The sequence below is a fragment of the Sus scrofa genome, chromosome 8 (genome assembly GCF_000003025.6).
Source record: "Sus scrofa isolate TJ Tabasco breed Duroc chromosome 8, Sscrofa11.1, whole genome shotgun sequence".
Taxonomy (NCBI): domain Eukaryota; kingdom Metazoa; phylum Chordata; class Mammalia; order Artiodactyla; family Suidae; genus Sus; species Sus scrofa.
In genome coordinates this window covers 82,306,853-82,322,444 of record NC_010450.4, presented here as the reverse complement: position 1 = coordinate 82,322,444, position 15,592 = coordinate 82,306,853, and the positions used below count along the sequence as shown (strand labels likewise).

The 15,592-nt window shown below is 40.1% G+C and overlaps 1 protein-coding gene and 1 long non-coding RNA gene across 5 annotated transcripts in view; one reads left to right on the top strand and one right to left on the bottom strand.

The window, feature by feature from the left end:
- The window catches only part of SLC10A7 (solute carrier family 10 member 7), a 240,604-nt gene that overhangs the window by 33,216 nt on the left and 191,796 nt on the right, over positions 1–15,592 (bottom strand). For both annotated transcript variants that reach the window (XM_021100285.1, NM_001137640.1), the window contains 2 exons: positions 7,317–7,482; positions 6,318–6,369 (listed from right to left, as the gene is read on the bottom strand). In XM_021100285.1, the coding sequence (XP_020955944.1) occupies positions 6,318–6,369; positions 7,317–7,482 (218 nt within the window). The remainder of the gene's footprint in view (positions 1–6,317; positions 6,370–7,316; positions 7,483–15,592) is intronic.
- LOC102167732 lies at positions 253–15,569 on the top strand. 3 transcript variants are annotated; one of them, XR_002346747.1, is made up of 7 exons: positions 253–552; positions 661–836; positions 1,366–1,445; positions 8,540–8,623; positions 10,471–10,593; positions 12,114–12,445; positions 15,288–15,569. It is a non-coding gene; the product is annotated as an uncharacterized LOC102167732 (long non-coding RNA). The 3 variants fall into 3 exon arrangements; XR_002346746.1 differs by having other exon boundaries at positions 253–836; XR_304980.3 differs by lacking the exon at positions 10,471–10,593 and having other exon boundaries at positions 253–836; positions 8,540–8,672.

Below are 15,592 nucleotides of genomic sequence, written 5' to 3'. Positions count from 1 at the left end.
CCTTAACCCGCTGAGCCACCAGGGAACTCCATTGCTTACATATAAAACAGGGATAATACTGCCTGTCTCTTAGAGTCACTGTGAGGATAAATGCCAATGTTTTGTTAAGAATCTGGTGAGTTGCAAGCATTTACTAATGCAAGTTTATTTTTTTGTTGTTATTGCTGCTTTGAGAGAAGAAGAGGAATTAAAGAGGAATTAGAAACTTTGACCACCTAGGACAAAGAGGGGCATTAAAGCATGACTGGAAATAGGGAATGAAGAGGAGGCCCACCCAGCAGGGTCAGGGGAGGAGCCCAGGAGTTGGTGTTTTAACTGTATTTGCCATAGCGAGAGGGGCTGTGTTTTCAAGAAATCGGGTGAAGAGAAGAAGCGAGTCATGGAAGATGACTGTGGTTATACACAGGGGGTGACCAGGCAGCAGACAGAAATGATCGATGGAGGAAACCATGTCCCCACACCTCATCCTCTCACAGACGGGACCGGGGATTGCCTGAGAGGAGAGTGTCCTGGAGTCTGAGAGTCTGGGAGCTGGACACAAAAGAAGACAAGGTGAGTGAAAAATACAGAAATGTTTCGGCAAAGACTAACAAAGCGGAGGTGATGTATGTCAGAGATTTTATTTCTTTGGAAAGTGTGAGGCCCTCCGTTCATCCACAGAGAGTCCAGGCCTGGGAACCTCAGAACTGAGAAAAACGTGGAATAAGCAGATTGGGGAATGTGACCGGCAGTCGATTCCCAAGTTTGCCTTCAGAGAAAAACATTACACAAAACAAAAACAAGACGAGAAGCAAAAAAACCACTGCACGATTTAGTGGATGAGGGCAGCTATCCTGGTAAGTGACATCCAGGGGTGGCTTCATGGTGGAAAGTCCTGACAGCACACAGGAAAACGAAGCCGCCTGTACGTTATATTAAGTAGTAATGACTATAATTATTGTCAGTGATTATCATCTCTATTGTGTCTGTTCACATGCTTGAAAGGAATCGCATTACTATTTATTTTCTAACGCTACCTTATCTCTTTTTAATATTGATTTTCTTTTTATCTTGTTTTTATAATTCTTTTGATTACTTTGGCTTCCCTCGAGATGTTTATTTCCTTTTCTTCCCAACTGGTCTTTTTATTCTCTCACAAAACCTTCAATCAGTGTTTTCCACATAATATTTATTTTGCCTGCCTTTGCAGTACCCACAAAGGAAAACATGTCAGAAGGTTTTACTAGTGGAATTACAGAATGTGGAGCAGAAAAGGTCCTCGGAGATGGCTCTGTCTAAGCCCACTGTTTTTACAGGGCAGACTTCTATGGGGAACACTTTCCTTTGATAACCTCTGTACCTGTGTTCTGTCTTTACCTGGGTTAGGAGACCTTGTCTGTCACTAGCTGTGTGGCACTAAACAAGTCACCCAGACCTCTGGCTCAGTTGCCCCCATCTCTGCAACGGTGAGTAGACTCTGCATTAATAATAATGCTTACCTTCCCGCCCTCCCCACCCTCGTTCCCCCCCAGGGCTATAGTGGGAGGCTGAAGGAGACATCTGATTGAAAATGTAGCGATAAGGACTGAAGCACCTAAGGCAAATATTGTTTTCTTTCTTTTTCTTGTTTTATCACTCTGGAGACAAGCCACGTTATCTATTACTCTAGCTATCAACCCACCAAACTGTCTTGTATATGTTTTTAAAAGGCTCCTGACTACTGATTTCTTTTTCTAAGCTTTTTCTATGGTTTTCTTCTAACTCGGAAGGTTCTGAAAGTTGCAGAAAGCTCGGGTGACTCTGGACAGCAGACTCCGGGTTTGATGAATCAACGCCCAAGTCCTACCAACTGTGATGGAAGAGTGTCAAAAACAATGTGTCACAAAGCTAGAAATGCTAATTCTCTCTCTTCCATAATTAGTTTTTGAAGTAATATAAACTACTTTGATAAAATAATTATTTTACAGTAGCTAACATTTCTTGAGCACTTATTATATGTGAGCTATTAGGTTGAGGGCTTCATGTGCTTATTAGGCTGAGGACTCCAAATGACCCTATGACATAGGTACCGCTAACTATCTCCATTTTATAACTGAGGAAACTGACAAAAGTTATAAAGTTATTAAACAGGATTGAAACTCAAGTCTGACTCCACAGTTGGAATGTTTAAACCTGACACTATTCTATTTTTTTTGTTTTTGTTTTGTCTATTTAGAGCCACACCTGCTGCATATGGAGGTTCCCAGGCTAGGGGTCAAATCTGAGCTATAACTGCCAGCCTCTGCCACAGCCACAGCAATGCCAGATCCCAGCCATGCCTGCGACCTACACCACAGCTCACGGCAACGCTGGATCCTCAACCCACTGAGCAAGGCCAAGGATCGAACCTGCAACCTCATAGATACCAGTCAGATTCGTTTCCACTGAGCCACGAAGGGAACTCCAACCCTGACACTGTTCTGTAGACAGACAAATAAGAACACAGAATGGTAACTCTTGGATGTACTTTAAACAGTCAGAGTAGAAGAGGCTCCCACTCTAGACACTACAATGGTAAGGTCAGGTCTGTAAACCTAAGAACCGTTAACCAGGTGAGCAGAGTGTTCATGGAGGTTGAATTTTCTAGCCTGAGTCTCTCCTGGTTTATGCTAAACTTCCACCATCAGAGGTTCAGTGACAAGAAGACAGAATGATTCCTAAGCTGAGATTTTAGTCTCTTGATATCTGGATTGATTTTAGCTTTACTGAATTGGTAAGTAAAAAAAAACAAAAACAAAAACAAACAAACAAACAAAAACAAAACCCACCACAGGCCTATTTCACTAATTTTAAGAAGGAAGGAACCACAAGTAGGGAAAGAAAAGGAAACTCAATAGAGTATAAACCAGAGGGTCCTAACTCTAACTCTTGATATCTTTGACTAATTTGTGTGTCTGTGAACTTAAAGAATCCAGTTAAATACTCTACAAATTCCTCAACCAAAACAAGTATTGTGAATTTTAAAAGTAATTGAAGTACTGTAAAACAACCATCATTGGAAAAAAAAAATTAAAAAAATTAAAAATAAAAATAAAAGTAATTGAAGTAGTTTAGTACAGAGGAAAAAGCAGGCAAATGCTTCAGGAAATGTCAAGTGATGGAGCTCTCTTGTGGCTCAGTGGGTTAAGGATCCGGTGTCACTGCAGTGGCTTGGATTGCTGCTGTGGCAAAGGTTTAATCCCTGGCCCAGGAACTTCCACATGCCCCTGGCACGGTCAAAACAAAACAAAGGAAATGTCGAATGGAAATGAATTTCAATTCTATGTGTACTATGTGCTACCTGATTTGGGGTAAGTTACTAAACTACTAAAATCTGATTTTAGACAAGTTCCTAAACTACTCTAAGCATGGGTCATCATCTGCAAAATAGCCACCAAAATGCATAGTATCATAGCCTTTTTCTGTCAGACTTACACAAAATAAACATTTGCACAATCCCTAGCACAGTGCCTGGCACAGAGCAGGGTTCAGTAACTGCTGGCATTTTTCATTCCTCCAATAAAATCCTCAGGCACTATAGGGTCTTCTAGTATGAAAACAGAATGTGAAAATCATAAATTTTATCTAATTGAAACGTCTCCAAATTTTAATGGAATATTTTGAGGCTCAACAGTCACTACCCAGGAGCATGATTATAGTTGCTTCTTACTGTGTTATTTACCAAAGAACATGCGTGTCTGGCAGTGGGCCAAGTAAGCTCAAAACACAACAGAACTTCAGTGAAGGCAGAATAAGACAGAATGGAAGCATCTCAAAACTGCAAGGCTTGTAGTTCCCACTGCGGCTCAGCAGTTTAATGACCCGATGCTGTCTCTGTGAGGATGCGGGTTTGATCCCTGGCCTCACTCAATGAGTTAAGGATCTGGAGTTGCGGCAAGATGCAGCTCAGATCGCACGTGACTGTGACTGTGGTGTAGGCTGGCAGCTGCAGCTCTGATTTGACCCGGAGCCAGGGAACTTCCATATGCCTCAGGTGTGGCTGTAAAAAACAAACAAAAAACATATATACATAAAACAAACCATAAGGCCCATGAAAGTCCAGCCTACTCCATGCTGAAAATTCTCACTTTTAATCCGAGTGTGACCCCCTCCACCCTGCCTCCTCCTTCAGGAATCTCAGTAGTGACTATTCTGTGCTTTTCAACTAATTTTTCAGTCCCTGACAGAATGTCTGTATCCTGTCTAATCTGATGGGATAGGATGATTACTTCGGCCACAAGGACCAGCAAACAAACAGCCACTGAAAGGCCACTTACAAAAAGAACTTTAAAATAGTTCCTACTCTCAGACTTACCCAATTAAGTCACATTTTCTCCATGACTTAATGGCTCCAGGCTTTACCCTTACTTCATAAATCATGACCACAAGCTTGGGGAAATGCTTCAAATTACACCAATCAATACATTTTTATTGACTGTTTACAACTAGCCTCGTGCTACACCAAGTGCTGTAAGAGCCAAGTGCCTAATGTGAGGCCTGAACCATCCACGCTCTGACACTATTTCAGGCCTCTGAACAACGCAGGCCCTTTCCCTGGTGGCAACTCATTGCTGTAGCCTGCGGTTGCAGAGCCTGGCGATCTGACCGAAGCTTACCTTTCCAGTTACTATTATTATTTTTAATTTTCCTCTACTCTTGCTGTTCAACCAGGTGTGTGTGTGTGTGTCTACATCTACATTATCATCTGTTCTCTCAAGAATTCCCTCTTTGCATGTGTTTGCTGAATAATTAGCTATTCTTTCTGACTCTTGTCAAATCCCACCTCTTCCATGAAGTCTTGCTATACCACCTCTCTTTGCAAGTGCTTTCTTCTTTGAAAAACAATTTTTTTTTCTTTCTAGGGCTACACCCATGGCACATGGAGGTTCCCAGGCTAGGGGTCAAATCGGAGCTACAGTTGCCAGCCTACACCACAGCCACAGCCACTCAGGATCCAAGCTGTGTCTGCAACCTACGCCACAGCTCACGGCAATGACGGATCCTTAAGCCCCTGAGCAAGGCCAGGGATCGAACCTGCATCCTCATGGATAACAGTCAGGTTCATTACTGCTGAGCCATGATGGGAACGCTTCTTCTTTGAATTGACTACAGGTTGTGTTACCATAGAACTAAGAGAACACAGAGTTATCAGGGCATACCTCTAGTTTATAAACTCATACAGGATCAGAATCATTCTTTGTGGTGTTCACTCTGGTAACTTTGTCTTATCAAAAGTTTAGGTAACACCTATTGAATGCTGAATACTGGTGGAAGAAGCTGCCTCAGAGGTGACTTTAAGAGCCTTTAAGAACAGGAAAGATGCACTAGGAGATGGAGACCAATTCTGACACGGGGCAAGCCTAAGCAAGGGAGAGAAATGACAATGCTTGAGGTTCCTCTGGGAACAGCAAAGATTTCACCTCAACCTAAAGCTTCAATAGTGTGAACGCTAGTAGTGGTTCACTTAGCTCCCAAATGAAACTCATTCTGCAGGCACCAGATGGCTGCTGAAGGATCTCTGAACAAGAGAGCCATTATCAGAACTCTTGAGTTATTGAAAGTGGTATGAAATGCATAAGAAAAGTTTAGTCTGGGAGTTCCCTTGTGGCACAGTGGGTTAAGGATCCAGTGTTGTCACTGCAGCGAGTTAAGTTGCTGTTGTGGCACAGGTTCGATTCCTGGCCTGGAAACTTCCACATGCCATGGGCTCAGCCAAAAAAGAAGAAAAGAATAAAAAAGAAAAGTTCAGACTGGCCATGAAGATAGCAAAGCTATCCAAGGCACTAGTCTAGGGGGAAAGAGGTAATGAGATCCTGAATGAGGCAAGTGGCTTTGGAAGCACAAGAAATATTACAGAAGTAGGATCGAGACATTTAAAAAATAATAATGTGAAGGATTCCAGTCTGAGTAACTCCATGGATGGTATTTCCATTAAAAAATAAGAGACAAAGAGAAAGTCATGGGGAAAAGGATTAATTCCATTTTGGAATATTTGGAGTCTGAGGTCTTGCTAAGACAGTTGGGTGAAGATATTCAAATGGTAAGTGATAAACAGTGCTGGAGCTCCAGAGAAACCTAGGAATGGAAGGTCTAGGCTTCACCAGCAGGAAGCTGAGAGCCAGCAGAAGAGAAATGTGAGTGACAAAACAAGGGCGGAGAGCAGATCCTTGGGTCAGCTCTACAATTTAAGGGTGGCAGGAGTGGGGTGGACTGGTCAGGAGATAGGAGCCCGACCGGAAGAGTGTAGGAGCCTAGCAACCAAGTAAAGAACACAACTCATCATTTAGGAAACTAACAACAAGAGGTACCAAATCACTTACCTTGTTGAAAAGATGAAGGTTAAAAGCATAAAACTCAGCTGAATAGAGCATACTGAAGAAAAAAAAGAATGAATCTAAATTAGCACTGTAAAAGCAGAATCTGCAGCATACTGATGGCTATGCTTAGTTTTATCTGAAACTTATGGGAACTCAGAAAAACAAACATACGAATAAGCCAAACACACAAACATTGCTAAATTGACAGAATCCTTTAAACTAGTGGGACTCAACTAGTTCTTATAGAACATATCCCCAGATAGAGCTATGATATTTGCTACTCAGGGCAACTCTAAAACCCTCTGATTTAAAATTTGGTGATTTAATTTGTTCCATTTAGGAAGAGCTGGTTTACGCTATGAACAATAGCGAACTACATCAATACAGTGGCATATGTGATGTACTTTGGAATAACTCATGTTGATTTTAACAACCAAAGATTCTTTGATATTACAATTACCAAAAGTTGTCTTTGGTATTACAGGGTAAACAGAACAAAAGGAGAGTTTTTGAGCCTAACAGTTACTTGCAACTCATAGCTTGCTGCTTCTTCAAATGAAATATCACTTTGGGTATATCTTAATAGAAAAAATTATGTAAGTGGTCACGTTTTAACCAATGCAGCCAATTACTCTATTATAAAGTAACAGTACCACTGATTATAAAGCCTACTTTTAATTTGCAGTGAAGGGTAAGATTAGCTTAAAGTTACAGTAAGGTAAATTGATGAAAAAGTGCTCATCTTAACATTTGAATATGACAGATATTATGGCTGCATAATCTATTGTAAATCAGACATAAAAAATAAAGGGGGTTAAGTCAGAACCAGTATCTTTTTAAAGAACAGATACATGTGATAAAGTCCCTGAGTCCATACACACAATACAGAACAAAGTCATCCTTTCCAACCAAATTGACATTGGCAGTGACCTCAGGGAACACAAAGGGCTCTGCTCTGAGGCACCTGAGGAGAAAGCCAGGATGCCCCACCTTCCAACTTACTTGTGAAGAGGATGAGAATAAGGCTGAATTTATCCAGGTCAAAATTTGGGTTCGAGAACGTGTCACAGAAGGTTGTGTAGATGATCATGAGGAGCACGCTGCTGCTGACAGCACCAAAAGGAGGTTTCCTTCTTTCAAGCCAATCCTTGATGTACCTCCGGACAATCTGAAACAGAGACCAACAGGTTGCCTCCTTTCAGAGACGGAGGGAGTTGCACGGGGCAGCCCAAAGTGATTCTGACAGCAGAAAGACATCAAGGCAAGAGCATCATTTGGATGATGGCCACAGAGGATTTCAAAGCCTCCCCGCCACGCCACGCTTCTTCTGGGGAATGTAACATTTGTAGTGCAACCTCCACTGGTGTCCATAATGAGAGTATATTTTCAACTGCATTCAAATCCACCCTTAATCATGCCAAATGCTCTTTGCTAGCTGTCACTGAGACGTGCCCATTAAGCCTCCCCAAAGTTTATCTCCTCTGCTGCTCCTAATGGATGTGTGTAATTATCACAGTCCCCTTTGCCTCAACAGACAATTCCAAGTGCAACTTTGGGAATCTTAAAAATCTGACATCTTCAAGAATTTCAAGACGGTAGATAATCGAAAGTGATCCATGGAACATATGAATATTTAAAATGCTAGCAATGCACCAGAAGTTTTTAATTAAATTATAACTCATGCTTGAAAAGCAAAAGTGCATGTGTTGTGGGAGTTTAAATAATTCAAACTCTGACTATCTGGAGTTTTTGTGAATCCAAAGACAAATGCCATTTGCATGCTTTTAGAATTCCAGAATTTACACTTAAAAATGAATCAACCTGTCCTAACTTTCCTCCAAAAGGCTGGGTGAAATACGAAGTCATATTTGGCAGTCCCCTCTTATTTTAAAGTCAAACCAGAGATATCAAATTGGGACAGCCTGAATATTGGTGCAAACTTCAAGTTTGTATATAAAAGTGAACCACTCTATTTAAAACCTTTTGGCTTTTGAAAGAAGCTGAACAAACCCGATAATGAGGACTAGAGTTGAGACACATTAAGTTTTGAGTCACTCATTATCCTGCATAATTGAACATGAGATTTCACAACAGGCTGAATTACCATGATCCATTAGCAATAATGAGGTCAGGGAACTTTGTCTGACAAGGCTGATGGGGTTCTGTCATCTTCTACTCTGTCACTAAAAAAGCCCTAATTCACAACGGGGCATATGCCTTCACAGATACTCAAGAACAAATAAATGACTCTCCAGAGAACCTGTGGACAAACGGCTATTGGATCAACTTCCTCCGGCCTCAAGGACGCAGTAAGTGAAATAAGCAATGGAACAGGGAGCCCCGGCAGAGAGCAGACCGGTGGGTACAAGGTGCAGCACCTTGAAGGTTGGGAGCGGTGTGGGAGGAGAAAGAGGGTTTTAAATAGTGGACAGATTTTTTTTTAAAGTCGATCTTGTAATTAAACTGACAGCTGGATCTATTTTAAAAAAATCATGTTTTGTTTTGTTTTTGTAGAAGTGATCCCAAGCCACAGTAATTTATCTAGTGTTGATTTCCATCTTTAAGTTAGAATGTAGTGAGGCATAGAGAAAGGAGCGCAGTTTTGTCACACAGAGTTACGGACTGATGTATCAGGACACACATTTTGGTGCCCGAGGGACCCAGAGGGCCCCATGTTCAGATGTCACCATGGGGATAGCTGCCTAAAAGAAGGCTATGGAGACTTCACTTAAAAGTCATTCAAAGGTCATTTCATAATCTATTGTTTCTGGTAGTGTCAAAGCTGGTAATTGCCCCAACGTAATGCAACTCAGCTTCTTTAGGAAATAAAATAAATGGAAATTACATGGAGTTACTGAAATTGATACTGTCCTCCAAGGTTTTTTTTTTTTTTTTTTTTTTTTAATATACGATAGTTAAAAACACAAGAGGTCCTCTCTCTGCAACAGGTTATAGAATGTATGGTCCCAATTCCAAGGTAAAAGCATCTTCGCGGCCACCACTGACCGCTCTGACAAAGTACACAAATACATATGAATGAGGTGGAACTCGAAAGTCAAAGCCATTTTAAAAACCAAGACAAATCTCTAATCGTTCATCACCTTTATAAGCTGTAATTTGACTTAGTCAACCTAATTACCTTTCTTCACCACAAAATACTCAGTCTCATAGTATATTCTTTCAAAATGGCAAGAAAGACAGGCTCCAAGTCCCGCATCCTTTTAGCCAAAGTGCCTTTCTTCTAAACACATGAGCGTATAAATGCTGGATACTTACTAAAGAAAACAACTAGAGGAGTTCCTGCTGTGGCACCGTGGGTTAAGGATCCGGCGTTGCCATAGCTGTGGCGCAGGTCATAGCTGCGTCTCGGATTTGATCCCTGGCCTGGGAACTTCCATATGCCTCGGGCGCAGCAGAAAAAGAAAAGGAAAAAAAAAAAAAAGAAAAAAAAAAAGCAACCAGAAAGTTAGAAACTGGACAGACTTCTAAGTGAAATAATAACCCTAGGGGAAACCAGATTGTCTTTCACTGTTTTCAGCCTCACAGTGATATCTGTCTGTGCTTTTACACCTTGCCTGCCTCCATAGGGCTTTTCCAGCTTCTAAAATCAAACTCACAAAACACCAGCTTTTGCACTATGTAGCTACAAAAGTGTTAAAATATTTCATCAACTACTGAGTGAAGTCATGTTGATATGCCTCAAATATGCTCTTTGGATGTAAACTCCAGGAACCTCTCTTCTCTAATACTTTTGACACAATCATTCTCCACTTGTCAAGAATTCATGTCATTTAAAAATCCTTCAAACCTCTTTGGCTTATACAAATGTTTAATAACCTTATAGGAAACAAGACCTCCTTAGAGACAGATCAACACAACCTGATAGAAACCCTTCAGAAGTCTCTCTTGGGGGGAAAAAGTCAAGATGAGGTGGGAAAACACATTCTGGTGGGGTGGCCAGTTGTAGCTTTCTTCAGAATCTATACTAACTATTCACTTGCTCACAGAAACTCATGCATTCAAAATTAAAGGACAGATCCTCATTAATTTGTTTGCTTTTCCCTATGGAAAGAGAAGGAAATCTTCCTATGCAAGATTTTTTTTTTTTTGGACTGTCTTACCTTCTACATTTTGATTTTCTTTATGTTAAATTAAGCACCAGGTAAACTGAACCCCTGTATTTCTAATAAGTTGAGCCAAATGTCAAAGACTGCATAACCTCCAAGCTGAACCCCTGGAAAAATAACACCTCTTGGGTGAAGAAGGTTGATATGCAGAAGTAAGTGAGAAGTGTAACAGCCATCATTTTAGTTTTCTTCATTTTATTTTTCACGGTATTTTCTTGCATTTTTCTTTCTACTTTGTCTTTACATTTATAAATTGATTTTGGAGTGGGGATATGTGATGGCTAATTTTTCATGTTAAGTCTGAATTTTAAAAGTTATTTTTCTTCAGGTGGCTTTAGATTGTTTCATTTTTTAAAGATTTTTGTGTGTTTAATTTTTTTAAAATTTTATACAGTTTTAAAAAGTTATTTTCCATTTATAGTTATTACAAAATACTGGCTATATTCCTTGTGTTGTAAAATAGACCTTGAGTCTATCTTACACCCAATAGTTTGTACCTCCCACTCCCACACCCCATCTTGTCCCCCCCTCCACTGGTAGCCACTAACTTGTTCTCTGTATCTGCGTCTGCTTCTTTTTTGTTATCTTCAATTCTTATGCTTTAGCCCACTGAATCCATACAACATTTTCATAAAGTGTTGTGTTTCTTTATTAATATTCTGTTGAAATGTATAGTCAGGGATACAATAGCAAATGCAATTACACAACACATTTCTTAATTTTTTATGACATATTGAGTGCCTACGAAATAATCTGTATGCTTTCTTAAAAACTATAAACAATAATAACAAATGGATAGAAGAAGCATCCATCATATGCTTCACTCTTTGAAAATTCTTCCCCTCTATTATTTACTTCCCTTCTCATGAGCCAGGTCGTGCAGATATTATTCGGCTCAGTTACAGTTGAAAACAAACGCACAGAGAGCCCAAACCACTTGCATAAAATGTTAAAAAGCTATGCAGGTGGATGAGTAGGAACCTGACCTCTGTCTCCTGAGGGACAAGAGCACAGGGGTTCAAGGTACACACTTTGCAGCTTCTTACTTTGTGATTTGGGGCAAATTCCTTCACTCTCCTGTGCCTCATCTATAAAAGGGATATAATAGTAATTGTTGTGAGGATTAAATAATTGAATCAATATAAAATGCTTTAGAACCAGGGACTGTATGTGGTAAATAATGGCTATCCCTATTTTCAGGTCCCAGTTTGGGGATGTTTCTAGCACGGCGCTGTTTGCCAATATATTCCACTGCGTAATGTAACAGCCTCTCATCTCTCAAAGCAATTTGAGCGCAGCAATGAAAACAGTTTTGATCTAATACAATTTTATAAGTGCAAAATTTTACTAGCATTAATAACATTAACTTCAGCTTTAACAGGAGATTATTTAATATGAAAAGCCAATCTCAAACTGTGAAACATATCACTAGTGAAAGAATAGAAAATGCATTAGTGATAAAATGGTTTTTTTTTTAAATGATCAATTTATTGAAAGAAAAGTGGGGTTTAGTGTGCTGTTTTCAAAAATTCTATTTCATTAACATTCATTCAGCAATCTCTTAAATGTAATGCATAATATAAGTATTTGTCACAAGCACTTAGATGTACTGAAGGCTTCATCGGAAAAGGAGAAGAAATATTACAATAACACATATTTTATTTTTTTTTAGAATTGTCGGAAACAGCAACTCCCAACCACCTATGGAAAGACTAAACTCATCTCATAGATTCACAGCATCTTCAGGCTGAAAGCTATTAAACTCCTGGTGCAACAAATGAGCCTGGAAGTCACATGTATGGCCAGGCAGTGGCAAAGGCCAAACTAGACCTCATGTCACATCACAGCTAGTCAATAATGATTTCAACCAAAAAGAAATTACTGTCTGGAGAAAACAGAAATAAAATAAAATCCACTCTCAGATGGAGGATAATATGAGAAAAAGAATGTATATAAATGTATAACTGGGTCACTTTGCTGTATAGCGGAAATTGATAGAACATTGTAAGTCAACTATAAATTTTTTTTAAATCCACACTTAAAAATATAAATTAAAAAATAGGATGATAAAGTTATATCATCACTGAACGATTAAGGAAAATATTTTCAACTCACCCTTCCTAGTCTTTTTTCCTCTCTAGTTCCCACTGTTTATTTTAAAGATAATAATAAAAATCTCATTTAAAAAATGCATATAAAAATCTATGGAAATGTTTATTTTCATAACATGGCACCTCTGGTCACCATGAAGAAACGGGGCTCCCTGGTCAGGAGGAATCTAGCTCCTCTGCAGTTGTCCACTGAGCATTTCCAACGAGGTTCTCAAAGACCTCGGGACAAAGGTTAGGTTTGTCCATCAATTATCAATAAGCAGAGAGAGAAAGAGCAGACAGGGTCCCTGGTCTCACAGAGCTCACGTTTGAGGAGATAAATAAAAAGCAAAACCAAGTAAATGAGAAGCAGATAAGGACCCATACCAGGTAGAGGTTTAAACTGGATAAAATGCTAGTGACAGAGTAAGTAGCCTCCGGAGGAGGGGTGAGCAAAGTCTCTCTGTGGAGGTGACAGATGAGAAGGTGTTCCAAACAGAAGGAGCAGCCAGTGCAAAGGTTCCAGGGCAGGACCGAGGCTGGGACGTTTTAGAAACAGAAGCAAAGTCAGGGAGACCCGAGGGTGACAGGCAAGTGGGAGAGTTGGGGGAGTAAAGGGGACCTGAAAATTGAGGGCAGGGTGTGATAATCCCGTAAGGAAGCAGAGGATGATGTCTGGGAAGCATCAAATGACATTTCAAATTTGGGGTCATGAATTTTAAACAAAAGGAGAAGGTTTCTCTCTATAGGGAAAATGGCAGTCAGGGCTTCTCGAGGATAATTCTGTTTTCTTCAGCCCACATTTTTATAAAGCTCACACCCAACTCCTGAGTATGCCATTAAACAGACACGATAGACTCTCTACTTCCAGGAAGCTCACAGGCAAATGACGGTCTCTCCTGATAAATACAATGAATCAGGTAAGTGGGGAGAAGTGGTCCAAACTGAATATTTGGAAAGAGATTTACTGTAAGTTTTTTTTTTTTTTTCTTTTTAGGGCTGTACCTGCGGCATATGGAAGATCCCAGGCTAGAGGTCAAATCAGAATGGTAGCCACCAGCCTAACACCACAACCACAGCAACTCAGGATCCAAGCCACATCTGCAACCTATACCACAGCTCAGGGCAACGCTGGATCCTTAACCCACTGAGCGAGGCCAGGGATCGAACCTGCATCCTCATGGCTACTAGTCAGATTCGTTTCCACTAAGCCACGACAGGAACTCCCTATTTTAAGTTTTTAATTAGTGTCCTTAAATCTGACCTCAATAGCTTTTAGAGTCCTTTTACTTTGTAAGCATTGTGAATGCTAATAAATCCTGTTAATTTTTTTTATTATGAACGAAATGAATGTGATTCCTGTACTCATGAAGTCTGCCATCCAGTGGGGGAGACAAAGTTAGGAAACAAACAAAAGATAAAGGCCAAGAAAGGACTCAAATGAGGGGCTACAGGAAGAATAAAAGGGAAGCATCCTTCAGATAGGTGCTTCAAAGAAGCTATGAATAAGGAGTCCAGTGAACAATGAGTTGGGGTGGGAGGGTGGGCAGAAAGATGTTCTAAACAGAAAAGTTAAGCAGGAATTGAGAAAAAGCCAGGGAAAATGAGAGTTTCAGAAATGTGGTCAAGAGGTTAGAGAGGAAGGCACCATGAGATTTAATAGGAATACCTGTTATGTGAGCAGCACTGTGGGATAAGTTTTTAAGAACCATTCTGTATTTAAATGACATTCTTTGAGTGCTTTTAACCCCCCACCTCACATTTAGTCCCTTTTCTAAGAATAAAATTAAAATAATAATGAAAATAGTGATAGTGCATGTGCAATGGATGCTGTGGTGTGCCCGGATCCATCTTTTCATGCTTATTCCCACACCTGCAGGGTGTGTTGACCGACTGAAAGATCTCAGCTGAGTTTCGCTCTGGGAGCTGCTGCTAAGTGAGCCCACTCGGCCAAGGTCATGCATCTCCTGGCACTTGTGTCTTAGGACAGCTCAAGGCCTTGCTGGGACTGCACCACGACTCAACCCCTCCCTCACCTCCAGCCTACTTCTCTCACTCTCCCAGGTGTTGATCCCAAGGTTCTCCCCCATGCAGCTTCCTGCATGGAACCCTCTGTCTCAGAGTTGATTTCCAGAGAAGCTAAGATAGCAAGTAAATTTTACATGCCTATACATACATTTTTTTTTTTTATAGTTAACACCTCAAAGAGTTGCTTCCTGTATTGACAGGGAATTTGAAAATGATGATAAAGAAACTATAGAGCACTTACCTATGCCAGGCTCTGTGAGGACAACAACTTTATATGCACCATATTTCATCTGACCCTCACAACAACCCTTTAAGATAGGTCCTAGTATACAATTGATAAATTATGAAGCAGGAGCTAGGGAGATTAAACGACTTGCCCAAGGTCACAGAGCAAATAAAAGGCAGAACTAAGAACTAGAGTCTAGTTGCTCTTAATCCAACATCTGTGCTCTTCGCCATCATAATATGTTATTTTACTAAGATTCACTCATTTTAGCCGTACGTTAAATTCTGTGCTTTGTTACTGTGGCTACCTGTGATTTTAAAACTCAACAATCTTGTTTTTAAATCTGTGTGCTTATAATTGAATTACATGCTCATTATCGACCTATTCTAAGAAGTTAAGAATTTCTTCTATTAATTCAGTCAGAATGATAAAGAAAACTAAATTTTCTAAGATCTAATTTCATGAGCTAATTGAATGAACTGTTAATTTTTATCAATTACAGGATCACAAATATGATCCCTGTTGGTGGAGGAGTCTAAGAAGAAGCCAGTCAAATACAGATGCTTGTTCCCCAAATGGTCACAAATGCTGAGTTCTTACTGGAAGCTACAGATGACATCAGCTAATGATTTGCCAGATATTTTCAAGCAAGCTCCACAGCTACAAAGAAGGGATGATAAATTGTAAAAAATCAAGATTCTGTGCAGGTGTCCTTCTTCATAGCTACATGCAAAACAGATATTAACTTAAAAAATAAAAGATGAGAGTGTTGTGATTGAGGAAACCTTGTATTTCACAGTCTTAGAT